A 27780-nucleotide genomic window follows, 5' to 3' on the forward strand; every position below is an offset into this window, starting at 1 on the left:
TGCTTAATGTTAATCATTTGAAATTTAAACTTAACAATTATTGGGACTTAAACAATTCTGCCCCCCTCATATGATAGCACTTATATGTGGAATCTAAAATATGACACAAATGAACTTATTTACAAGACAGAAACAGACTAGTCATAGAAGACAAATCCATGATTACCAAAGGGGGAAGGGGGTGAGGGAATGGATAAATTTGGAGCCTGGGACCAGCAGAGACACACCACTATATACAAAATAAATAATAAGGCTGCTCTGTATAGCACAGGGAACCACACACAATATCCAGCAATAAATCACAATGGAAAAGAATATATGTACATATACAGGTATGTATATATGTACAACTGAATCACCCCCACTGTATACCAGAAACCAATACAACACTGAACCAACCACACTGACTACTGCCTTTTAAAAGGCAATTTTCAGTCCCTATAACTCAGAAATGTTAGCTACATGGTGGCAGAGGTACTGAGAAGAGAGGCCACGCTGCACATAACCCACCAGTGTGGGTCACCCACACAACCCACGGCTCAGAATGCCACGTTTGAGCTTCCTGAGCTGTTTTTTCAAAGCAGCCTTCTATGCTTGCCTACAAAAGTCTTTTTTTCAGTTGCTTACTTTTATTCATAAAAATATTTTATATCTAGGCTAAAAGTTTAGATCGTGAATTATCCTGCATGTGAAAGTGAGCCTTAGTTTGAAATTGATTTTAAAAACCTCTGATTTTAAGGCTACTCATTATTTTTTTGATCATTTTGTTTCCTTATTTTGGGTGTGCTGGCTTTTCTCTAGCTCTGGTGAGCAGGCAGCACTCGCCAGCTGCCTGATGGTCTTCTCGTGCCATCCAGTGTGTGGATGTCTTGCTGCGGACCATGGATCGAGGGCGCCTGGGCTCCAGTAGCTGAGGCTCCCCGCTCCAGAGCACAGACTCAACAGCTGTGGCTCCCAGGCTTAGCTGCTCCTTGGCATGTGGGATCTTCCCCGGGCCGGGGATCGAACTGGTGTCTCCCGCGCTGGCAGGCGGATTCTTGACCACTGAGCCCCCAGGGAAGCCCCAAGCCCCTGACTTTAGCCATGACCCCAGTGCTCTGGATGCTAAGGGATGTGATCACAGGTTGAATTTATACTCACTTCTCTGGTTTACAGGAAAGAAATACAAGTTCAGGACTCTTATAACTGAGGCTAATTTCCTGATGATTGCTTAATCTCATGGGAAACAAATTTTTGGAAATCAGCTGTAACCAACAATTCAGAACTGCTTTGTAACTCAGTCAGTCTTACCTCAAAAAAGGTGTCAATATATTCTGAGACAATGTGTTCAGACTTTGGTTTATTTTGACAATAAACTATGTACATGTGCAACCTTCTCTCCTAGGAAAGGAAGGCAAACAGATGGGTTAGAACACAGGAAGCATGTACACAGCGTAACCGCATTCGGAGAGGAACTTTTCTTTCGAGAAAACCGCATGGTTAGGCTCTTGGGAGCACATTCCAGGTTCCTGATGCTGGCTCCAAAAACAGCCCTTCTTTATCTTTCCCTCAGATACATCAAACCTCACACTTTACTTGGGAAAATACCAGAGGCGGTGAAAGAACACAGTTCTTAGTATTACACCAAGCATCACTTTCTACCCTTCAAACTCTGCCAGTGGCTCTGGGAAGGCTGGCTTTTTTTTTTTTAACGAGGTTAGAAAAAGCTCTTTAAATACTGAAGGCAGTCTTTAAATACTGAGCCATTATTTCCTGCACTCACCCTCAAAGTGTGCTGTACACACTGCTGGGGTCCTGGAGGCCTCCTGGGGACCCATCAGGTCAAACTATTTTCAAATAATACTAAGTTGTCACCTATCCTTTTCATGTGAGACCATCTGCAGTGATGTGCAAAATCAGTGGTAGGAGAAACTGCTGGCATTTTAGCAAATATCCCTCACCACTAAACATGCCAGCTTCAGCTAAGACTGTCCTTGATGAAGTGACAAAAATTCATTGTACTGAGACTCAACCACGGGCTATATACCTTTCTAACCTTCCTGTGATAAGACAGGGGTCCTGGTGACGCGTCTGCCTTGTGTGAGAGCAGGCGCGGCAGCGCCCTCGCGTGACTGAGCCATGAGCTGAACCAGCTGCTTGTTTTTACTTAAAAGCCTCAAGGACTATAATTATTTATGCGTGGGTATCTGCTAAACCCTTTCCTGAACATGGATAAAATAAGCCTGTTGTTTCAAGGCAAACAACCTGCAATGTCTATTAATAATGAAAATTTAAGCTTTCAAGCAAAAAATTAACATTTTGGAGAACGTGGATCTGCCATCTTGACCTTGACCATGAAAACGAAAGTGAAAGTCGCTCAGTCTTTATGACCCCAGGGACTATACAGTCCATGGAATTCTCCAGGCCAGAATACTGGAGTGGGTAGCCTTTCCCTTCTCCAGGGGATCTTCCCAACCCAGGGATTGAACCTAGGTCTCCCGCATTGTAGGCCGATTCTTTATCAACTGAGCTACTAGAACTTGACAATACTTAAAAGATTTTTGTGAAGAGATGGGTGGTGATATGAACAAATCTGATTTTTTCTTTTTTTGGCGGCGGGGATATTGTTTATTGAAATAGTTCACCATCTGGAAGATCTATCTCAATCAGTGGGTCAGGATTTTCCAAAAGACCAATGCAGGATGTCATGAGCTGGTGCAGGAGGGAAAGTGTCTTTAATGGCAAGATGGCTCTGTGGCTTTCAGCGCAACAGAAGTGAGGTCACCAATGGGCTTTCAGATTCCATGTTGCAACTAACCTTTAAGAAATTCTCACTTGAGTTTTGGTGCAGTATCTAAGAAGACTGTCTATAAATGATCTGAAAAGGCTATTAAAATACTCATTCCTTTCTAACCAAATATCTGCTTGAGGATAGTTTTTTTTTTTTTCCTGTAAATTTTAACTAAAAAAAATATCACAGTAGGTTCAATACAGAAACAAGATATAAACATGCATCTATCTTCTATTAAGCCAGACATTAAGGAGATGTGCAAAAATACAAAAGCTCTGGTCACTTTGAAAATATGGCAATTTTTCCTAAAAACCAAACCAAACAAAAAAAAACCCTTATTCTTAATGTGCTTATTTAATTAATTTGTTTGTTTGTCTTATTGCCACAGCATGCGGCATGTGGGATCTTAGTTAACCAACTAGGGATGGAACCCACACCCCCTGAAGTGGAAGCATGGAGTCTTAACGGCCAGACTGTCAGTAGGTTCCAACATGCTTGCTTTAGATTTACAAATACTTGGTTACTACATTAAACCCGCTGCACATCTAGGTACATCACCATCTGCACCAGACACTTCTTTGCCCAAAGACGTTTCCAAATGTTCCTGCTGCTGGTCTGGCTCTGGTCCCCTTTGGACCATCTTGGCCTGTTTGTGAGCTAAACAGCCAACTCGGGCCAGTTGACAGGGAAAGCAGACCATGTGCATGTAGAAGAGCAGTGGGGGATTTGAATTCCAACCAGCTGACACTGTACGGTTTGATTTTATTTAATATAAGCATTTCTGTAAACTGCAAGTGAGTTCTCCTTTAATCTGACAAGCCAATTACTAAATATGACAATACAGAAGAGAATATAAATAATGCTTCTGTACTTACATGTTTAACAAAAAGGGATCCTAGTTTTTCCGGATCTTCAAGGCACTTCTCCAACTCTCCTAAAAAAAAGCTGCAGCGAAAGGAGAAATATTAGAACCATCTCCGATTTGGCCTTCTAATTTTAGACTGAGGTTTAAATTTTCAAAATAGTCTGTTTTGACATTAGCAATCTGGAAGTGTAAAGTATATGTTTAGACACTACAACGCATACTGAAAAACGTTTTGTTAGGGCAGAAAGAGATACAACTTAAAACAGTTTAAAAAGGTTAAGTCAGAGCAAAACACCCCTTGACTGGCAACCTTCCCTTCCCCTGGATAATCCACATTTCTGTTTCATTTTTTAAAATGACTCAAATAATAAAATCTCATCTGAATATGGGATAAAAAAAAATGCTTCAAAGCAGTTGGTCATTTTTCTTTATCTTGGTCTGCATACCTGTGAATTTCATATTCTTTCCATGGTCATTTTTAAGAGGCTCAAATCTGAATGTAATCTGTGACAGCTTTATAGAGTTTTCTTTAATAAATAAAGTTTTCTCAAACATTATCAAAATCAACTTCTAGGTTGCAAATATTAGGTCCCATTAAGATAAAATTGGGGCTTCCCAGGTGGTACAGTGATAAAGAATCTGCCTGCCAATGCAGGAGACACAAGAGATGAAGGTTCGATAGCTGGGTCGGGAAGAGCCCCTGGACAAGAAAGTGGCAACCCACTCCAGTATTCTGCCTGGGAAATTCCATGGACAGAAGAGCCCACTGGGCTACAGTCTATGGGGTCGCGAAAGAGTCGGACATGACTGGGCACACAGCATACACACAAGATCAAAAGTAGGTATAACCACAGAAACGGAACAAAACAGACGACTGCTCTTCACTTCGTCTAGACTAGAGCTGTTGGTGAGACGTACGCCCACCTTAGCTATCACTTCCATATGTTGCTATTTGTATCTTGGATTTTACTGACCTGCAAGCCAGCACACCAGTGAATGCCATGTTGAACCGTCTTGCATTTGAGGATGCACCATCCTCTGGTTCTGCACATACCACGCAGACACTGTATCTCCAGGGGCAACTTCCCTGTCTGGTCATCCCAGCAGCTTGGTGCTGTTTCCCCTTTTCTGTCATAGCTTAAGAACCAGCCTTGGGACCACACGATTAGATAATGGCACCAAATATCCCTTTAAAAAATTGGTTTCACTACAGATCAGGACAGGTGTGGCAAGGTACTGGAATCAAATTTGATTTTCATGGGCAATCATGTCTACTTTCCCCATGAATGCTGACTTGAAAAATAACTCTTTAATAGTAATTTGTATTTATTACAGAGGTGGCTGCAATTTTAACTACAAATACTCATCAAGGCTTACTCTATGCAGGTGTTGTTTTAAGTGCTTTACGTATGTGTATTAACTCAGTCACTCCATAAAAACCCCACGAGACGGTAACACAGTGACCCAAATGAAGGATGGAGGCAGACAGCTCAGGGTCAGGACCAGACTATGAACCCAGATGGTCAGACTCGGTACCCAGGCCTCCAGCCCCACCTTCCCCCGCTCCTGGGCCCCTGGATGGACCAGCATGAAGAAACTACGGGACTTCCTCTGCCATGAAACGCAACCAGAAAACTCCTCAGCAAAGCAGTATTTCCTCTGCACCAGCTGCCTGCACGAGGCTATACAGGTAGTGAAATGAAATGAATCAACGGGTATCCTCTCCCACTCGCCCGACAAGACTGTGACGCAGTTCGGCCCACGGCTGAGCGCGGAGTGTATTTAACGTACTCTCTGTGCCAGTCGTAAATCTGATGGATGTTGCCAAACACAATCTTGTCTTTGCCTTTCATGTCGTCAGGAACACCATCTTCTTTCATAAGTGCCATGTAGCCCTAAAAGTAAATATGTAAAGATTATTTCATTGAACATGTTTGAATCAAGTAGTGGTTTATTGACTGAGAGTCACAGAGGACAAAACAGACATACACAGTCTTGTAAACCAATTATTTAAGAATAAAAACCTTTTGAGAAATATGTCCTTAACTGGCCCGTGAAAATATAGTCACATTCATTGCCATGACTTTCTCTCCCTGAACTGTTTAGCATTCAAAGATCAAAACTCTTCTGAGGAACTGGAAAGTTTAAATAAATGCAAATGATTTCATAAAACAAATCATCCTGTCAGCTTGTAAATATTAACTATTTGGCATGAAGCGTTATTTCCTCTGTTCTCAGTACTGATCTGATATAAACAGACTTTCTTTTCTTTTTGGATTATCTACATAATTTGTTAAATAAGGATTTAATAATATATTTTCCACAAATTGCTTTCTAACACCAGCTGGTTAACTATGTTGCTAAAATGTGGTTTAAAACTTCTATATAACTCAGATGGGATTCAGCCTATACAAGAAGCTCTGAAGTTATTCTTGGTAACGATGACAGATATGTCATGCATGTTTAATCTTTTATGTTATGCAATTAACTGTAATAGCTATTACTTTTCATGGAATGTCCATCCAAAAAGTACTGCCTTGTACATATTTGCAAAGCTGAAGGAATAAATGATAAAGTTTCATTTTACAAAAACAGCTTTCTCATGAATTGAGTTTACTAACATGATGATGCCCTGAAGTTAATGTAGGGACAAGGCCAGAGATGACTCTTGATTTCGGATGAAAGACAGCGTCTTTGCTATGGTTACAAATTGCAGAGCAACTTCTGGTCAGTGAAACTGGTGACATATTCGTTCTGTGAAAACTACAGGCAAATGGCCTGGGGTGGCAGCCACTGACCAAGCTCCAAACCCGGGGGGATTCAGGACGTAACTGAATCCAGAGCTGGTCACATTGACTTTTCAACCAAAGATGTCCTCATTTCTGTGGTGATGCCCACATTCTTATAAAATAATCAAAGGCCAGATTTCCATACCAGAAATTCATTGTTTGGAGATAACATTTACAAACTATATATATATGTGTATATATATATATATATAAAAGAAGACTGTCAAGATGCACTGTTCAAAAAAGAAGTCTTTAAAAAGTTATTAAGGTATTTGGCTAAATTTTATTTTTCAGAAATATTTTGTTGGTTGTTTTACTGTTTTTAGTCAAAAATATTTTCCAAGGCTTTTGAGAAGCTATCAGCATTCAACTGTCCAAATGAACACCCTTCTGACAAGCCTCAGAGCTAGCTGATACAGGTTATTTATCTCTGAAAGTACACACCTCCACCACACAGCCAAGGTCCCGCACATAGTCACGCTCTGTCTCCACTAATTCCTGTAAAACGTAGCTGAAAAAAGGGAGGGGAAAAACAGTGTTTACAATCCACAATCTAAGGAATTGTCCGATGACACTCTTTCATACTTTTTCTTTCATCAGGTCAGATTCCGCAGGGGCTGTGAAGTAACCTGACAAACTTATACTTCGGGTCCCCAGCCACTTACAAGTTCACATGGGTGACCCACAGGAACTGCAGAGGTGACAAAAGACCTCACGTTCGGGGTGCATTCCTGTCACCAGACTCTGACCGTGTGGACGATGACTAAGAGAAGCCAAGACATTAAAGGAAGTCGGTTTTCTGCTTCTTTGTGCTTTAACGCTTGAGTCATTTTAAGCTTTCCTGGATATACAAAAGAAATTTACCTCAGATGTTTAAAGCCTTGGATCTGAACACATCACTCAGAAATGTTCCTTTCAGTAAGGATCAGTAACCACTGATCCTTAAGGCCATTCAGATAATAGAGGACAATCACTTGATTAGCTACAGCAAATCACCTCAATTGGCCTGGAAAAGTTAATTGGCTGATTGGTTGGTTTGTTCATTCAACCAGCACCTCTTATGCACCTGAAGTCACTTTAGATGCTGGGATACAGCATCAAACCAAGTCTCTGTGTTCATGCGGCTGGTAAATTTTTTCCTCTTTTCCAAATATAATTTTAAACCTTTTGTAAAATTTTTCAGGACTTTTTAACGGAAACTAAAAAATTCTATGTTTCATGTTTCTGGGACTGCATTTAATTCTATGTTGCCGTTTTTCTTTACTACTGTGGATATAATGAGGCTTTCCAGGTGGTGCAGTCGTAACAAATCTGCCTGCCAATGTAGGAGACACAAGAGGAGTGGGTTCAATCCCTGGGTCAGGAAGATCCCCCGGAGGAGGAAACGGCAATTCACTTCAGTATTCTTGCCTGGGAAATCCCATGGACAGAGGAGCCTGGTGGGCAACCCTCTGTGATGTCGCAGAGAGTCGGCCACCACTGAGCGACAGAGCACACACGCCTGAATGTGATGGAAAGTACAGCAGCTTCTCACCGGGAGTGACAGAAGAGATTCTCCTATCACTCTTGTTTCCAAATAAAGTGCAATGCAGAAATAAAAGAATGAGTGCTGCGGCTATGCCTCCCTGCAGCCTCCTGAGGCTCTGAACACTTTGCAAACACACGTACACATGGCCCACGTGGTAATGAGCCCGCCTGCCAAACGCAGAAGACTCCCAAGAGGCTCAGGTTCGGTCCCGGGTTGGGAAGATCCCCGGAGGAGGGCATGACAACCGGCTCCAGTATCCTTGCCTGGAGAATGCCATGGACAGGGGAGCCTGGTGGGCTACAGTCCACGGGGTCACACAGAGTCGGACACGACTGAGCTGACTTAGCACGGCACGCTCGTGTAACTGCTCAGCGAAGAGACCCTGGGTCTCCTCCTGCGACTCAGAGAGGAAGCCGGGCCACAGCTCTGAAGATGGCTGGGCCAGCAGGGGGGCCCCCGAGCGCTGACAGCTAGAACACTGGGGTCTTACTGTCGTCTCTTTAAAGAGCTGGACTTCCTCTCTTCCATCTCATCGATGGGCGAGGAGGAGGACAGCAGGGAGTTGTCTGAAGGGTTGAAGGAGGGGCTGCTGCTGTCCCCCTGGTCGACGAGGAGCGAGCTGGGACGATCCTCCAGAGCCTGGAAGAAATCAAAGCCACAGTCACGCCTCCTGCCTACACAGTTCATGAGGCTGAAATAAGGACCAGGAGGTCTCCTACGTCAGAATACACAGCAGGCCTGGCCTGTGACACTGCAGAACCTATGGGTGTGAAATTACAAGGCTATTTAACAACAGAAGCCCCAGGATTCATCTAAAGACTGAGTAAGAGGGAAGTCAGAATGCAAAGTGCAGTGAATTTATGTCCATTAATATATTCTATTCGTTGTTACCAAATAATTAGAAACAAAACATTTGGCTCACATCACACACTGCAGCCATTTCAAATCCGGCCCTTTTCTGTTCAGTTACATTCCTGCCACATGAAAGCACGACCATTTCAGAAGCGTGTGCAGTCAACTCCGATCGGGCTAGCATACCCCGACACACTGCCCACTCCTTGTTGGTGACTACGCAGCAGCTGCAGCAAACTCGTATTTTAATTTAAAGGAAAGATTTGTTTCTTGACTATCCGTGAAGCCTTGACTCATACTTCAATGCATACAACTCATGCGGCTAAAATTAATCTCCATTTCTGTGACCCTCACAACTTCTTCCTTCTATAGGAAGTGGTTGCCATGCTGGCCTCAATTACTTGTTCACAACTCTCTCCCTCACTGAATTTTAGTTCCTGCAGGTGAGTGTTTTCATTGTTAGATCCACTTGAGAACCTCGAATAAATCCGTGAGATGACTACTCATGACTTTTTCCCCTGGGTTAGTGTGGCCAGGATCAGCAACTGATTACTTTCTTATTGGTATGTATTAATTTTCTTTCTTAATCAGAATTCACAAAGTTTCTAGGGGTACAGGTGACAGTTCTTTTTTTTTTTTTTTTTTTTTTTTAGCTATGATCACCTTTTATTATTTACCTTCTGATTGTTATACAAGCAACAATCCTCTTTGAATTTTTAAAGAAAGCCTGGTTTTCACATGTATATAAACTCTTGGGCTGGTTTTTAATTTATATCTGCTACATAATCAAATGACTTCTTAATTTTAATACAGTGCACTTCTTTTGAAACATTGAATAGGTTTCAGTATAGCTTAGGTTTGTGTAATTATTACAAAAGTTGTATACAAGCCCTGCAAATATGCAAAAACTGCAAAATACACTCTGACATCTAATGCTCTGAAAACACTTTATTACACAAATTACATTCAGATTCTGAAAATAGTGATCTAACAGTGTAACCATCTAAAAATAAGACATCCCCAAAACACACCAACTGAGGAAGGAAATAAAAAAAAAATTTAAATAGAGACTTTTTTCTTTCCCTTGTTGCAATATAATGTTAGTGATTTTAAAAAAATAGGAGATTTAGCAGCTTTGTCGTCATGTAGCACGAAGTTTCTCTTCACTGCCACAGGCTGAGAATGCTGAACAGGAAAGGCACCAAAGAAAGACACTGGCAATGGTTTACTATGTTGTGTTAGTTTCAGGTATCCAGCAAAGTGATTCAGTTATACATATATATAAAATAATCTGAAAAAGGATATATGCACAGGTTATTACAAGATACTGAATATAGCTTCCTGTGCTATACAACAGGTCCTCATTGTTTATCTGTTTTATATACAGTGGTATGTATCTGTTAATCCCAAACTCCTAATTTATCCCTCTCTCACCTTCCCCCTTTGGTAATCATAAATCTGTTTTCCATGCCTGTGAGTCTCTTTGTTTTGTAAATAAGTTCCTTTGTATCATTTTTATCATGTTCCATACATAAGTGCTATCACATGACATTTGTTTCTCTGAACTTCACTCTGTATGACAATCTCTAGGCCCCTCATGTTGCTGCAAACAGCATTATTTCATTCTTTTTCAATGGCTGAGTAACAGTCCATCGTGTGTGTGTGGGTATACATACCCATCTGTCAGTGGACAGGTGGGTCGCTTCTATGTCTTGGCTATTGTAAACAGTGCTGCTATGGACATTAGAGTGCATGTATCTTTTCAAATTAAGAGCTTTCATCTTTTCTGGATACATGCCCAGGAGCGGGATCATGTGGTAGCTCTATTTTTAGTTTTTTAAAAAACCTCCATACTGTTCTCCATAGTGGCTGTACCAAATTACATTCCCACCAATAGTGTAAGAAGGTTCCCTTTTCTCCACACCCTCTCCAGCGTTCAGCATTTGTTGATTTTTCAATGATGGTCATTCTGAATGGTGTGAGGTGACACCTCAGTGTAGTTGTGATTTTCACTTGTCTGATGATTAGCGATGCTGAGCATCTTTTCATGTGCCCGTGGCCCACCTGTATGTCTTCTTTGGAGAAATGATTGTCTAGGTCTTCTACTCATTTTTCGATTGGGTTGTTTATTTTTTTGATATTGAGCTGAATGAGCTGTTTGTATATTTTGGAGATTAATCCCTTGTCAGTTCACATCATCTGCCAATAGATGACAGTTCTTCTGAAACTCCCACAGTGACACAGCTGGACATATAGGTGATCAAGAGGTATTTAAGCAATGTAACTGGGGAAAATGTGATTTCTCTTCAAACAAAAAGCCTGATACAAACTACAAGAACTTAGTATTTTCTACCAAACTAAAACCTCTAATACTTGTCCTGTTTCCCCGTAAGTGACAGGCTGAAGCTGGCGTGCTCACTAAGCCTAGCTTTGAGGACACCGAGTCTGTTCCTGCAGTCCTGTTCATCAAACCCATGGAGCTGTGCACACACACCGACTCCTGCTCTCAGTGAATGAAGAGACATTCAGGAACGGGGCTCGGTGAGCACACAGCATTCTGATTTTTAAGTAAACAGCTCTTGACCTCGACTGGAAGCACACGTGCGGCAGCAGGGCCTGGTCCACACGTGCAGGTCCCGGAGGCCGATCTCGGCCAGGAGGTTGGAGGATGCTGGGAGGGAGGAGCAGTGCTGTCTGCTGCCCGGATCGGGAGGACACTGAAGCTCGTTAGATTTAATGACGGTCACTTCAAGGGTGAGGAGAGACAGGAAAGAAAGGCGGCAGAGGGCCCTCCACACAGAAGCCAGCTGGGGAGGCACTGGACTCCATGGATGCCCGTGAGGCCCCTCTGGACCCGGCAGCCACATGGAGCGTGCGGACGCCCCCGAGGCCGCGCTCACATTTGTGACGTCCACCCCCAGCCGCCCAGCGGCCCCTTCTGGCAACTGCTCGAGTAAAACGGCACGGGCGCTGTCCCAGAACGGAAATCTGTCTTGGACAAATTATTTGTGAAGGTCTCTGGGTCTGGTGGGTTTTTGTGGGTAGGTTCTTATCAACTTTCCCTATTCCTTAAATGAAAGGAGAATATCTATGTAGACCTAACTCTTCAGAGGGCTTCCCGGGTGCCTCAGCGGTAAATAACCTGTCCACCTACACAGGAAATGCAAGAGACACGGGTTCGATCCCTGGGTCGGGGAGACCCCCCTGGAGAAGGAAATGGCAACCCTCTCCAGCATTCCTGCCTGGAGAATCCCATGGACAGAGGGGCCTGGCGGTCCGTGAGGTCACAGAGTTGGACACGACTGAGCGTAAGCACCCACGACTCCTCTGAGGTTAATACTGGTAAACTGTATTTTCTTAAGCAACTGCCCACTTCATCCCAGGTTTTCAAATTTACTTTCAAAGAGGTGAACAAGGTAACGTGTCAGGGAATGTTTGACGGGAGGATTCCTACATGCTGTCTCTCATGAGTCCTTTGTCCCTCTTCAAGCGGAACAGCACGCTGCTCCCAGGGACTGAGGTCATTGTGTGAGGCAAGCATGAGTCTCCTTTAGTAAACATTCTCCTTAGGACAAAACAGCTTAATCTCCTTCCCCTTTCTTGAGATATGGATTGTCTCCTGACCTTGTGACTAACGTTACCCCTTGTTCCCTTGGTAACAGTTGCTGTACATTTGGTTTTCTGATCTCTATCATTCCCGAAAGAAGTTTCTTGTACTGCAGCCTATATATACTCATAGAAAAATCATTAAAGCACCTTTGCTCCATCAGAGCGTAGGTCCCTGGGTCTTTTTTGTCTCTCTCTCTCTCTTTCTCTCTTTCACTTTCTTATCGTCGACTCCGCACCACAAGGTTCTGGTCCATTAAAGGACCCCAACAGTAATGCGTCACGATTATTTCAATTCTCGCTGATCTTTTCTTTACAGATTCTTATGTTGTGAATCTGGGTTTTTTTGGGTGTTTTTTTTTGCGAAGGTTACCTGAAGTCTGTATGCTTTGAAAAAACAAATCTTTGGTGGTATTATTATTCCCTTTTTCTGTTTTCCAGCTCATTAATTTCTGCTTTTACCTCTGTGAATTCAGTCTTTCTGCTTTTTTCCAAAAACAAATTGTGCTGTTCTATTATCTTGAGTTAGATGTTTGTTTCACTTATTCTCATTCTTTCTTGGGTTTCTCTTTATATGCAGATCAACGGAGAGAAGAAAGCCCCAAAGTCAGCTGCAGTTCCTGGGGCTGTTAGCTGCTGTCGCCCCCTGCCCACGCTTCCCTCATCAGGAACGTGGAGGTGGAGAGAGAAGTGAATTTCAGGGAAGGGCTTGCGGGGTGAGGAGAGTCAGCTCCCTGAAAACAGATGGCACGACGGCAGGACACCTTCTCCCATCACCTCTCGAGTCCACCGCACACACGGCTTGGCAGGGCTAACAATTCAGTGTTTCAGTCTGATTACAAAGTCACGACAGCCTAAGAGATCGCCCGCAGGAAAACAAACGGGGGTGACGTGGCAGCCGTGAGCCGTGCAGGAGTAACTCAGAGTCATGGGGAGCAGGCGGCGGCAGGGAAGGATGTTCAGATGATTCACTAGTTTTATCGGCAAAAGCAGTTCTCGTTTGAGGATTAGTCACAGCAAACCAAGCAGAGCTATGTTCCCTTGAGCCAGACAGAGAGGGCGCAGTCCAGATTACATTCCACGGAGAATGAAGGAGCAGCAAGTCCACCATAAAAAGCACAAATGTGGTTCTCCAATGGGGACAGAAGGTACAAGTGGAGTGCTCGGGTGGAGGGAGCTTGGCCGGAGCTTATCAAACAGCGCTGGGTTTACAAACCCCACCTTCCAGCTGGGAGGCTGAAGCAGACAGTAGGAGAATCTGAACCTACATCTCTGATTCCAAACCCACGCCTTTTCCACCCTGCCAACAGCTTTATGCCCATTCACTTCAGAAGAGTCGTGAGCAGAAATAATTCAATTTCAATGGATAGAGTTTAATTCTTCAAAGCTAAAAAGGGGGGAATAAACCACTGAGAGCTGAGAGACATGCATAGAACTTCTCTTCATCTGAATTTATGACACGTCAGTCTCAACCCACTCACAATGGAATCCCTTCAAACAGCTGCAGAACAATGACTAGCAGGTTGACGGAGTGCTGTCTCAAAACATTCCTTGGGAGAACAATTTCAGTTATTAGACAAGCATGGCTTTAATGATCCTATAACTGATGTGTATAAATGGCTGTTTCTAAAATGTTTAAGGATGCCTGAAAACTCAATTCAGTATTATTTGAGCATCTTTTTAGACCATCAATCAACTTGCTTCTCAAAGAGACAGGCAGGATGTGGCTAAGCTCCATTCATACTGACATGATCCCAAATTTCTGACCAAGTGGAGTTAAATTCTTGACTTATCTACCAAGTCCTTGCAGCCTTTCTGTCTAAACTCAAAGCCCACCACCACCCAGGCAGGGGTGGGGGCCAATACCTGTCAGTCTGGATTCTGGATGTAATTCCCATTTGACCAAAGCAACCAGCCTCAGCACCAGCTGCTTAGGGATGGGTGGGAGAAGAAACTGGAGTGTTACATATATATATACATAGACACACAGTACCTAGTTAGTACTAGCTTTGGAAGATAAATTTCTAACTTTAAAGAAGTGGAGTTAGCCCGTGAACAACACAGGGGCTGGGATATCCCAGCCCCCTGTACGTGGTCCCTCAATTTGTGGTTCCACGCGTGCAGATTAACCCACTGCACACTATGCTGTTCTCTAGTATTCACTGTTGAAGACAATCTGTAAGTGGATCTGTGAAATCCAAACTGGGACTATTTAAGGGTCAACTGTATTTCCTTTTATCTAGCAATTCCACTGCTAAAAATTTACCCTATAAGTATATTTACATGTAATTATAATCACACATGTAATTAGCATGAATATTTATGCAGAGATAAACGCTGCAGTCCATGGGGTCGCAAAGAGTCGGACATGACTTCGTGACTGAACAATTAACAGAAATGAAAATTGTAAATGATAAATCTATCTATATATATATATAATGAATTTATTTAAATAAATTATAATAGACCTCTGTCCCTTTACCAGCTGGTCGAGTTTTCACACACTCCGTGTGCCTCAGTTTTCTCGTCTGTAAAATGAGAACACGGTAGTGTGTGCCCCCCTCACAGAGCTGTCGAGGGGAGTATACACAGAGACAGCGGTGGGAGGGAAGCATACCAAACTGTTCCACAGTGGTCACTGCGGGCTTTTATTTTAGGAGTGGTGACTTTTAAAAGATGTAGTAAGATAGGAGGTATACTAGTCTAAAAAGCTGTTACCATTACTGGTTTCTCTATTTCATAGGAAAACTTAAGAAAAAGAAATTTACTGATCTGAATCAGTCAGAAACAATGCATACCTAACTTCAAAGAATCAACATCTGATTTGGGGCTTTTATTAAATGAAGCCACGCTGACCCACTGGGAACATGAGGTGACTAAGAGAATAAAGCCCTGACACAGCAACGCAAACCCTTCTCCCTCATACACTGCAGACCCAAGTGAATGGTCTCAGACAGCGAGAGACTCCCAGTGATACCTGCGATACCAACGACCCACGAGAATGGAACTGACCACACTGGCTATGAGATGCCCACACTGCAGACCATGCGGGTGCAGGAAAGGGCTGACCGTGGCTCCTGGGAGGGCCCTCTAAGCCCCTGGCATGTCCTGCCTGATGAAGTCTGTCTACCTGGGGGTACTGGCTTCAGATAGACGGTCTATACTCACTGTGTGACTTTTGGTGGGGGCTTTGGGTCACGTGCTATCTTGATCTCCACAGGAGCAGGGGATGGGGTGAGCCATGTGAGGGGTCAACCTTGTGTATGTGATGGAGCCCAAATACAGACTCTGACCACCAAGGCCGGAGAGTGGGGTTGGGGGGGGTGGGCGGCAGTGTCCCTTGCTGGCCTTACCCTGCAGGTATCCTCACACACCGTGCGGTGCTGGGAGAGGCCAGCACTGGGCACCTGATTCCATGGGGAGAGGACAAGGGTGGCCTGGACTGAGCTTCCCGGGCCCGCCCCTGCACAACCTCCCTGGCGGACCTTCACCTCCACCCTTTCACAGTAATGAACAGCAACCGTGGCTTCGCTAAGCTCTGTGAGTCTTCAAGCCAGTTACTGAACCTGAGGATCCATCCTGCAGACTAGAGACGCACCTGTGAGGCCACCCGTGCCCACCCCTGCCCCCCAGTGCTCCATGAGCCGCTTCCAGCCCGGAGGCCTGAGCCCCTGGAGACCTTACCATCTTGCTTTTCACGAGTTCCTCGATTGCGCTGACAAGCTCGGCTGCGCTCGGCGTTTCGGAGCTGGTGGGGCGGACTAATAACCGAGAGGAGGCCTAGAGAGGAAGTTGAGAAAAAGAGAGGGGGGAGGGGGATGCCTTGTGTTAGTCACTGGACAGATGGAAAATTCTCCTGCAAGCTCAGCCTCTTTTTAAAAGTAATTCCAGACCAAAAGACCACGAGTTTGTCTTTGTTTGCATTTATTTAAAGCCATCTTTTAAAATTTACAATATTCTGACATGAAACACTAAATAAGACCTGTCTGGGATACATGTGGAAAGCAGACAGAGTCTGGTTTTAATCTGCAGCCATGTCCCATCAGAATGTTTCTCAAAGAGGTGACTGGGCATGGGGGAGGATTCTAACTTTTTTTGCAACTGCTGGCTAGGCTACTGGCTAAGGAGCGAAAGACGGAGATCAACAGAAGAGTGACAGGCTTAAGGGCTAGTGGATGAATCCTTCAAAGAATTGGGAACCAAAAACAAGATACTAAAAATGGCTTTACTGTGTGGATGGGGTTCAAAGAAAGAAGGAAGGAAAGGAAAGGAGCCGGGAGCACTGACCAGACAGGGAGGAGGGGGACAAGCTCACCATTTTCTGTGCCATCCACTTCCCCAATGATTAGTGCAGAGGACAGGAGCTCTGTGGCCTCACAAGCTATCGGATGCCATTTACGGCTAGAGTCGGGGTGTACAGGGTGGACAGGTACGGGGTCTGGGGGAGGGGCTACTGAGCTCAAGTTTCAGTAATTAGCAAACACGCTGTGTTTGCAGATTACTCGCACCGTTAATTCACTGGAAACTAGAAGGGGGTGTAATATGAACCTTGCTTCATATTAAGGACAGCAGAGAGGCATGCGACACACGGCTAGCTGTCCTAATGATGCATGGCTCACGGCAGACACACACGGATCTATACGTTTACAACGAGGCAGTTACAATGTGGATCCAGATATGCACTTGGCAAAACAAATGTTGGCTTGGTCTAATGAAATCTGGAAAATGAGGTGAAGAAACCAAGGAAAAAAAATTCAAATGGAGAGGTAAGGAAACTGAGCCAGAACAGACACAGAACACAAGTCAACATAATGCTGCAGTGAAAGTTTACAAAAAGAGAGAACAGAACAAAACAAAATATTAGTCACAAGATAATATACTCTCTGGGAACATCACTATCGATTTTTGTAAAAGAAGAACTTCTATGGATAATACCCAATGAGGTCATACAATAACCAGTAAGTGATTTTAGCAATCAGAAGAATATAGTGTCATCCACACTTTAAATGGAGAAAAACACCCTCCTGGTTTGGTGAATAGGCCAACCAGGCCTGGCACCTCACTGTTCGGCTAACCATTCAGATTTTCGCAATTTTAGTTTTCTGCCTTCAGAAAGGTATGGCTTAGAATGCTGCAAAATTACTAAGGAACTGTCAGAGCCCTGCTGCCTGGCGGTGGGTCTGTTCTGGGCAGTGAGAGGTGAGCTTCTCTCATCTCAGGCCACCCTGCCCCGCTGCAGCATGGGGTCTGCGCCTCGGATGACCCCCAGACTCCAGACTGAAACCCAAGCTACCTTCCTCTGCCAAGACCCACTGCGCACTAAGAGCCCTGGCGGAGGTGGCGGCAGGGTTCTAAGGAGGAGGGGCCTGAGGTTAAGACTCAGGGCCGTCAATCACTGGGCTGGACGGAGCCTGGGTCAGCACCCATGGGCCATCCAGCGAGTGGGGACCGTGTCAGCACGGAGGAGGGAGTCAGGGAAGGAAAAAAGTGAAGCGGGGAAAAACTGATGAAAACATCTGTTTTATTCAGAAAACCTGGTCTCTGCCAAAAAAAAAAAAAAAATCACCAGTAATGACTTCATAGCGTGGTTTTCAACACCTGCCAGTTTGGAGAAGCAGGCTGGGCTGGAACGTGAGAGGTTGTACAAGCCAGTTATCAGGTTTCCTTCTTGGTATTTTGGGGTTCTACCGCTGGGAGGCACAAAATAATTTTAGATTCTGTAAAAACTCAGGAAAACCCAGAAAGCAAAAAATGAAGGTTTACTTGGCCCGAAGCCTCCGCATACATCCAGAGAGGAGACTCGTGGCTTTGAACTGACTCCTGAGCTTTGACAAACTCCGGTTTGATCCAGATGTTGGCCGTGTTGGAAAAAAGGAACTGGAGAGCCATACAGTCTCATGTGAAAACCACACCTGCGTGCAGAGACGCCTGACACAGAGAACCAGGTGGGCTCGTGTGTGTCTGGGACGTAACCACGCACACAGGCGGGACAGTGATTTCTCTGACTGTCCACTCAGGGACCCTGGTCAGGACAGTGAGAAAAATTAAACTGACTTGACAGGCAGCGATTAGGAAAGCATCCGTTAAAAATGCTCTGAAGGTCCTTCTGCAAGCACACGTGTAGGGGAGACTGCGAGTGGTCCCACAGCCTAGTCTAAACGCACGGCCTATGTTATCTAGGCTCTGCAGGCGACGGCGGGCAGAATTTGGCCTGGAAAACCAGTACGTGTTGCAGACACCTTTTCGCAGCCCGGGTCACTCTCTGTGTCCAGCCCTGAGGCTGGGGCACAGGAGTGAACCGCTGGGCCCTCTCCTGGCTCGGGGCGGCCACGGCCCCCTTACCTTGTCGTCCTGGGAGTCCGGCTGGAGCAGGCTGTGCTGCTGGATGGCCATGGGGGGCGGCAGGGGCACGGCGTCAGCCCCCTCCTCCCCTTCTTCCTCTCCGCAGCTCTGCATGCCCGAGGACGAGGACTTGGAGAGCGTGCCACTGCTCAGGCCCTCGTTCCGGCCTCTCTGAAACCAGAGCAACATTCGCCTGTGAGAGCCTGGCCCTGAGTGTCAGCGTCCGGGCATAGAAACTGAGCCCTTGGGGGTTCACAGGAGGTGGAAACTGAGAGCAGAAACCAGGCACAAGCCCCTTCCAGCCCTGATGGGAACTTGGACTCCTCCAAGTGTGTGAGCTCCCTCGCCCGCCGGCTGGACAAGGGCAGGGCCCGGGAGTGCCTGCGAAGGGACTGCCGACGTCAACCGTTAGGCTCTGAACACGTCTTATCTTCAAGAGGCTAATTTTTAAAAAAGGTTCAAAAATGTGAACCATCACCTTCCATTTCTCTGGTCTCATATTTTACTATTTTGCTACTTTTTGCTCAAATAAAACTCACTGAAATCATGAGAGCATAAAGAAAAATACAATTCAAGGTATATTTTAAGAATGAAGTAGTTCATTCATTTTCCCCTAGTCTTACTTTTACTAAAAAAAAATTCAGTTTTTTACTTCTATTAGGAGGACCCAGTATATTAAACAGATAGATGAGGACATAAATGAATCATATGCTCCAGTGAAAACCCACAGCATAAACAGGCCCAGGAAAAAAGCAGCAGAAACCACACATCTGCAAAATAAATTAAACAAGACCAATCTTGTCCTCCTCCCCCATTCGCTCTGCCTTTGTCTTTCTGAGTCCATGGGGAACAGGGGGATGCGGGTCCTCATTAAAAACTCTGAGGGCCCCTCACTAACACCACATTACTGAAGACCCATCTTGGGGATCATGAAAAAATACCATTCCTTACAATGTAATTTTAAGGTCCCTCACCTCCAAAGGAAATTAAAAATAATTCCTGGCTGGCCTACATACATTTATCTTTGATGACATGGGAATAATCCAGTGTTTACTACTGGCTTAACAAAGTAATTGGATGTTTTCTACTCAGGACAAGAAGTCAGTATGAACATACATGAATATGGGGGCAGGTCTGGTAGTGGAAACACTGGAGGATGCAGGCATTCCCCAGTCCTTCAGCGTATAAAACTGGTGCTTTCCCTGCCTGGCTGTGGAGGAGGAAATGGCAACCCACTGCAGTATTCTGGCCTGGAGAATTCCATTGACAGAGGGGCCTGGAGGACTACAGTCCATGGGGTTGCAAAGAGTTGGACAGGACTGAGCGACTGTCCCTCACTCACTATATGGCTGAGTGCTAACCCACAGGCTGCTTAGATGGTCTGCATCCCTGGGGTGGGGGGGTACCCCTGGCTTTGCCTGTGATGGAGGCTGGGGGCAGGGCTGGGGTGGCAGGGCACCACTTCCTCCTGGAGCAGGCAGGGGGTGCCTCCACGCCTGGGGAGGGGGGCTCTCGGTCCTCTGATCTCTTGATCAGAGGCCACACGTGGGTCCCCAACTCCAGCACGCTGCTAAATACATTTTGCGGGGGCTCTGACACCGGTCGTTTCCGGAAACACCCAGAAAACAACCAGACGAGGGTTATTTGCTCCTATGGACTCGCAAGGACTAGCAAGGGAGACGCCGCAGGCCCTGACCTCTTCCACGGTCTCGTCCTGCGGGGTGGCCGCGCTGTCGTCCGAGTCCTTCTGCGAGCCGGCGTCGGCGCTCTTGCGGACCTCGCGGCTTTTCTTGTGCTTGTGCGCCAGCTTCTTCACGTGCCCGTCCGCCTTGCCGCTGCTCAGCCGCCGCACCGGGCTCGTCAGCCACTTGCGCAGCGTGTTGCCCGGGCGCTTGGGGCCCGGCGAGCTCTGCGCCCCCACCATGTGGGGCTGGAGGGAGGCCACGGAGGCGGGCGGGCTGGCGTCGTTGCTGGAGACGGACAGCGAGTCTGCGGGTGAGAGAGAGAGAAGCCCGTGTGACTGGCGGCCTGGTAAAGAAGCCGCCTGCAGTGTGAGAGATCTGGGTTCGATCCCGGGGTCGGGTAGATCCCCTGGAGCTGGGAACCGGCTACCCACTCCCGTATTCTTGGGCTTACCTGGTGGCTCAGATGGTAAAGAATCCACCTACAATGCGGGAGACCTGGGTTTGAAATCGCTGGGTTGGGAAGATCCCCCGAAGAAGGGAAAGGCTACCCACTCCAGTATTCAGGCCTGGAGAATTCCATGGACTGCATAGTTCACGAGGTGGCAAAGAGTCTGACAGGACTGAGTGACTTTCACTTTTCACTTTCAAAGCCACTGCCATGGGCACCGCCCAGCCAAACGTTAAGTTCAGTGGCTGCCAGGAGCCGTGCCCTCTGGTTCTGCCCTGGGGATGAGGGTGTCAGAGGAGATCCAACCCGCGGGCTTATTCATCAAGTGGTTCCCGAACTTGAATTTTGCCAGAGATCATTTTTCTCCAGGTGTACTGCCTCCCTCTCCCAAAAAAAGCCGAGTCACCCATGCTGAAGACCAGCATCAGTGCTGCAAAGACTCATAAGGTCACTATCACTTAAAATATCACAGACATTGGAGGACATAGTTTGAATTATTTCCACCCATTTTCTTGATAGACAAGAACCAAGAAAGAATGGCTTAAAGAAGAATTTAAAGGAAATTAAAAAGTAATCCTGGTGGACAAATATATTAGTTTGACTCAATCCCACTGAATAAAAGTACCACTCAATAAATAAAGTGGAGGCACACCTTAGGGGTGTTATGGGTTTGGTTTCAGAGCACTGCCATAAAGTAAATATTATAATAAAGTGAGTCACACGAATTTTTGGTTCCCCCCAAATTGGACTGTTTAAGTGTCCAATAGCACTGTCTAAAAACTGCATATAGTTTAACTAAAAAATACTTTACAGCTAAAAAAAAATGCTAACCATCATCTGAATCTTCAAGTTAGTCATAATCTTTTTGCTGGCGGAGGGTTTGAAAATTGCAAGAATCAACAAAATGTGACACACAGACATGAAGTGAGCAAATGCCTTTGGAAGAATGGCTCCAACAGACGCGCCCAATACAGTTGCCACAAACCTTCAATTAGTTTAAAAAGCAGGTTCTGTGAAGCAAAAAAAAACACCTGCAATAAAATGCAATATGCTTAAATATATTAATATGTATGTGCGTGCGTGTGTATGACTCAGCATGCATGTGACCTGGTAAGTCAGCACTGTGACAAACGGCACCCTTCTAGAAAGCGCGGTGTGAAAGGGTAAAAGCTGGCTGGTTCCCCTTGTTTCCAGCCGTGAAATACGAATGTGTAGCCCCTGCTCTCAGCCTCAGCACGGTTCCTTTGAGGTGCTGGAGTCGATACCAACAACCACGAACGAAAAAACAACACATTTAAAAAAGAAATAATTTCAAATAACCAAGATGTTACTTGAAAATATACCCCAATGAACATTCTCATGGGATTTGAAAATTAAATACAGTCAACCCTGAACTGATGGCTTTTGCGGTTGAACAGACTTAGGTTAACAGCTGACACTCGATAGCTCTGTGGAGTGACAGGCGATGTGACTTCACACACAGAAAGCCAGTGACCTGGGACACCTGTCGGCCCTGTCCTGAGCCCTGGACTCTGGGAGGACACCCCCACTGTGAAATGGAATAAAACGCCTCTCTTTAGGGACCAGAATGAGGAAGATCATTTACTCTGCTTGTCATTTTCTTCCAGTCTTTCGAAGTCTTAAAAACAGTCTTTAAAAAGATGATTTGATACAGACACGTGCTTGAGGGGGTATTTACCTCTGCGGCCCTGGAGACCCCCATGTGCCGCAGCTAAAGAAGGGGGTTAATTCCTCCCAATCCTGTGATTATATGTGCTAGAGTCGACAGCAGTTTCCCACTCGCCCGGGCGAGACAGTGGAGCACCACTGTCTGCCTCTGCCCTGTCCCTTCTTGGTCGAGCCTTGCAGGCAGAGAGGGTATAATCTTTTGTAAACAGATGACGCGCTTCAAGCAGGATTGCTCATTCTTAAAAATCTACATTTTCTCAGAGGCAGACTTCAGCTCAGAACTAATCAATACAGCGTTGTGTTTAAGAGAAAACCCTTTCTCCCTCCGTGTGTGAGTATGTGTGTCTGAACCCACTTGCCAATGCAGGACACTCGGGTTCGATGCATATATTTTTATTTATTTTGATGTTAAGTGTGACTGAAACATTCCCATGTCAGCCTTGTACTCCTCAGGCGCCACAGGGATGAGACAGGAGAACCAGGCCATCAAGTTGACCCCACGCCTGCAGTCAGTTTCCTGGGGACTTTCTCAGGGGCTGACTCAGGACAGAGGGTCCCTGATCTTGGGGTCTCCTGTACCATGACAACAGGGAGACCAGGGAAGAGGAGGGTTTGGACGATCCACGTGTCAGGTGATACTTTATTCAGCTGAAATGTTTCTAAGTACTAACTATTACACTAACAAGATGCTGGGCTGGCCCCAGTAGGTGACAAACATATTCCACCGTCACTGATGGCTGGGACTCAGAGCCAAGCCTGGTACTGCCACTGGATGGAGATGAATAAACCCACCAGGGTTTATTCAATAAACTTCACCCCGGGGACCCAACTGCAGTGCTTTCAATGATCACACAACCGTCATTCAGGCAAAACTGTGACCCTTCATGCTATAAGCGAGTATAAACCCTGGAAGAGTTTGAGAAGAAGGGGAATCAAGTGGAGGGGTCACGGAAGCCTTCTTGGAGGAGGTGGCGTTGAAGCTGGCCTTTGGAGCTGGGCCTGAATAACACATTATGAGCTCACAAGGACAGAAGCTCCCAGAGGGTGGGGGCCTCGTCTGACTTGTCCCCTGAGGTGTGCCCAGGGCCTGGCACAGTGCCGGCTGTATAGGAGGCACCTAGTATGGACCGGAAACAGCAGAAATTCCAGTCCAAAGAAACAGAGAGCCATGAAGGTGGAAGTGGCAGGGCATCCCCAACACGTGATGAGCATCCTGACGGAGCTCCGTCGTGCCCCAGGAGCCGAGGGAGGCAGGAAAAACAGAGGCTGCCTCACCAGGTGAAACCAAATCAACCGCAGGTCTTAACACTCATCAGCAGAACACTCACACCTCAGAAGTGATGGGAGAGCATACACACACACACACACACACACACACACACACACACACACACACACACATATAGAGAGAGAGGGATATGTATATCTCGCCTACCAGGCTCCTCTGTGCAGAACACTCACACCTCAGAAGTGATGGGAGAGCATACACACACACACACACACACACACACACACACACACACACACACACACACACACACACACACACACACACACACACACACACACACACACACACACACACACACACACACACACACATATAGAGAGAGAGGGATATGTATATCTCGCCTACCAGGCTCCTCTGTCCATGCATGGGATTCTCCAGGCAAGAATACTGGAGTGGGTTGCCATTTCGTTCTCCAGGGGACCTTCCTGACCCAGGGATCAAACCTATATCTGCCACATTGCAGGCAGACACTTTACTGCCTGAGCCACCAGGTGATAAAGTTCATATATGTATCTGAATCACCCAGAACTAACACAACATTGTAAATCACCTGTGCATCAATTAAAAAATAAATATTAAAAAGAAAATAAACAGAAATGCTGGGGACACTGCCTAAGTCAACAAACGCAACTTCCATGTGTTTCTGTGCCTAAAAGACAGCACTTGGGGGTATGTGGCATGGGAGCAACGCAGCACATAATATGAATTTTTATGCAGGTGCTACTGGCTATAAAAATGGTTCAAAAAGAAATACAATTAGAGATGGCATTTCCGAGCTTCTCCGTGTAGGCTCAGCTGCATAGTGCATAGGATGGTTGGCTGCACTTTGAGCAGTAGTCTCAAAACAGATTTTTTTCCTCAGTTGGCAGGTCAAGCGCTACAAACGTGGCCGAGACCTAAGTGGTCCGGCTTAGACTCAGGAGAAGGCAGAGCTGTCCAAGGTCAGAGCTCACCAGCGCCAAAGACGAACTGCGTTCCCAGGGAACAGACATGCTTTTCTTGAGATGCTATTTGTTGTCACTTAATGACATTATTTCACTTAACTGGAATATTTATGACTCAGAAATATGCTAGCAGTGATTTACAAACTAAGAGGGAAATTTTACTGTTTTTAAATTTTTACCTTCGAAAATGATTTCGTTTCAGAAGCCTGAAAATGTGGAGGGAAAGTTTCTTTACCTGTCTCTAAGATTAGCAGGTATTTCTTCTTGTGTAGGTCTGGTTCATTAGTCACAATTCAGAGGATTAGCAATGAAAAAAAAACAAACCCCAAACTAAAACAAACAGATAAATTCCTTCGCTCTCCAGATTGTTTTTAACAATAATATTCAATTCTTTATACTGTTAGACACACAAATCCATTGATTTGGGCAAAACCCAGCCTCTAAGTTGAAAAGAAAAAAAACAGTAAATCTTATTTTTTTTGTTTTCAACTAGAGACTCATTTTGCTTGTATCAATGGATTTTAACAGTCCATTTATGTGCTTTTTACCAGACTATAACATAATGCATAAATCAAGAATTTGAAAATACTTAAAAATTACTTAAACTTAAGTCAATCATTAACAGAAGGAAATAAAAGTGAACGTCGATCAGTTATGTCTGACTCTTTGCGACCCCAAGGACTATACAGTCCATGGAATTCTCCAGGCCAGAATACTGGAGTGGGTAGCCTTCTCTAGGGGATCTTCCCAACCCAAGGATCGAACCGAGGTCTCCTGCACTGCAGGCGGTTTCTTTACCAGCTGAGCCACCAGGGAAGAAGGAAATAAAGGCCCTATTATTTTTCGTTATCTGAAGGACAGACTCTGACCACTAGACCAATTGCTCTGATGCCAACTTTTAAACAACATGTCCTAAGGGCATCAAGTAGGATTGAGGTCTCTGATGTGACTGAGCATCAGGTAAGCGTGATGCACAGTGACAGCTTCAGGTGGTCCCCTGGGAGGCCCCGAGTCGCTGGTTTGCACACAGGTGCCTTCCCCAGCTGAGCTCCCAGTGGCTGGATACACTGCGTCAGAAGGTCCCGGCCGAGGACAAGTGCTGCTGGGCAGGCCCCTCCCCCGGAGACCCGCTGTGTTTGTGGGGATTATGGGCGGCTCAGGCCAACGACAGGAGTCATCCTGGGGCGGAGGCCTGTGGCCAGGGCTCCGTGTCTCCCTTTCACGACAGCATCTGGAGCGGGGTGACTGACTATCAGGACGGGCTTCCCTGGTGGCTCAGTGGTAATGAGTTCGCCTGCCTGGCAGGAGACGTGGGCTTGATCCCTGGGTCGGGAAGATGCCCTGGAGAAGAGAATGGCAACCCACTCCAGCATTCTCGCCTGGGAAATCCCATGGACGGAGGGGCCTAACGGGCCACGGTCCATGGGGTCACAGAGAGTCAGAGAGGACTCAGTGACTCAACAGCAACTGTCAGGACAGGACTGTGGCCTCAGACTTCAGGGGACACACGGGCGGGTGCCGCCTCTGGTCTGTCTGCAGCTGGTTTGCCCAGCATCCTTGGAGCCCAATAAGTTCATGTTTAGAAATTAGTGAGTCAGTCAATCGATTACCAGCTGAAGGCTATTTCCCAGCCTGAACTCTCTGACAGCTGACGCTGACCCCCATGAATGGTGACGTCCAGACATGGTACTTTATCCCACCAGCTCTGAGACGAGCTTACAGGTCACACCTGTTAACTGTGGTCCAGCTCCCGAGTTTGTGAACTGTGTGCTTACAAGACGGTCATCACAGATCACGGCTGTCCCTGCACTGGCCCGTGCTATTTGATGCTTCACTGTGGTGTGGAGTCAGGCCCAGGAGCCTGTGGTGAGGGCAGGGGGCACACCAACACCCCCGCCCCCCATACCCATGGTGTGGGCAAGGGGGCAGAAGAAGGATGTGGAACTGAACTCGCCTGAGAAATATGATGGAAAACATGTTACTCAAAGAAACCGTACCATTCCTGTTTCCGTCTTCAGTCCCTGCCGCTTGCCTTCCCCCCAACTTCTACTTTCTTGGGAAAAAAACACCAGACTCAACACTCAGTACCGCTGCCTCTCCACCCTGTCACCACATTCCACGTCTACAAGGGTGCCTGTGTTCATATCACGCCTTGCTGGGGATGTGCCTTCCTCTTTCCAGCCTGGGGGAACTCTGCTGACTCAAGGTCCAGGTGGATAATCAGCTGAGGACGAGGATGTCAGAGGGATTCTGGGCCTTAGCCTGGCTCTTCCCCTCAGCAGCCCTGACCCAGGCCAACAGCCTGGCATCCGAATTTCCTCCTCATATGACAAGATTACATGAGAGAATGGAAATGAATGTTTTACAAACTGTAAAGTGCTATTTGCAAACACAAGATGCTGCCAGGACCCCCTGGTAGCACAGAACACCCTAGATGATGTGCATGCAAACTGTGAGTCCTCAGAAAATGGGGATTTGGATTAACCATTTTCTCATCATAGGCCTACCACGGTAACTTTGCCAACAAAGGTCCACAAAGTCAAACTTAAAGGTTTCCCATATGTATGGATGTGGGAGATGGACCATAAAGTAGGTTGAGCACTGAAGAATTGATGCTTTTGAACTGTGGTGTTGGAGAAGACTCTTGAGAGTCCCTTGGACTGCAAGGAGATCAAACAAGTCAAGTCTAAAGGAAATCAACTGTGAATAGTCATTGGAAGGACTGATGCTGAAGCTGATACTTTGGCCACCTGATGAGAAGGGCCGACTCACTGGAAAAGACCCTGATGCTGTGAAAGATTGAGGGCAGGAGGAGAAGGGGACGACAGAGGATGAGATGGTTGGACGGCATCACCGAATCAATGGACATGAGCTTCAGCAAACTCTGGAAGCTGGTGAAGGACAGGGAAGACTGATGTGCTGTAGCCCATGAGGTCACAAAGAGTGAGACACGACTGAGCGACTGAACAAG

At 46.0% G+C, this 27780-nt stretch overlaps 1 protein-coding gene across 4 annotated transcripts in view; it reads right to left on the reverse strand.

The window, feature by feature from the left end:
* TRIO (trio Rho guanine nucleotide exchange factor) overlaps nt 1-27780 on the reverse strand; it is a 354591-nt gene that overhangs the window by 23440 nt on the left and 303371 nt on the right. For all 4 annotated transcript variants that reach the window (XM_043887107.1, XM_043887109.1, XM_043887111.1 and 1 more), the window contains exons 35-42: nt 20449-20741; nt 18753-18923; nt 16095-16190; nt 8443-8591; nt 6869-6935; nt 5427-5530; nt 3646-3715; nt 1291-1380 (exon numbers count right to left, since the gene is read on the reverse strand). In XM_043887107.1, coding sequence (XP_043743042.1) covers nt 1291-1380; nt 3646-3715; nt 5427-5530; nt 6869-6935; nt 8443-8591; nt 16095-16190; nt 18753-18923; nt 20449-20741 — 1040 coding nt within the window. The remainder of the gene's footprint in view (nt 1-1290; nt 1381-3645; nt 3716-5426; nt 5531-6868; nt 6936-8442; nt 8592-16094; nt 16191-18752; nt 18924-20448; nt 20742-27780) is intronic.

Source organism: Cervus elaphus, chromosome 25, assembly GCF_910594005.1.
Source record: "Cervus elaphus chromosome 25, mCerEla1.1, whole genome shotgun sequence".
NCBI lineage: Eukaryota > Metazoa > Chordata > Mammalia > Artiodactyla > Cervidae > Cervus > Cervus elaphus.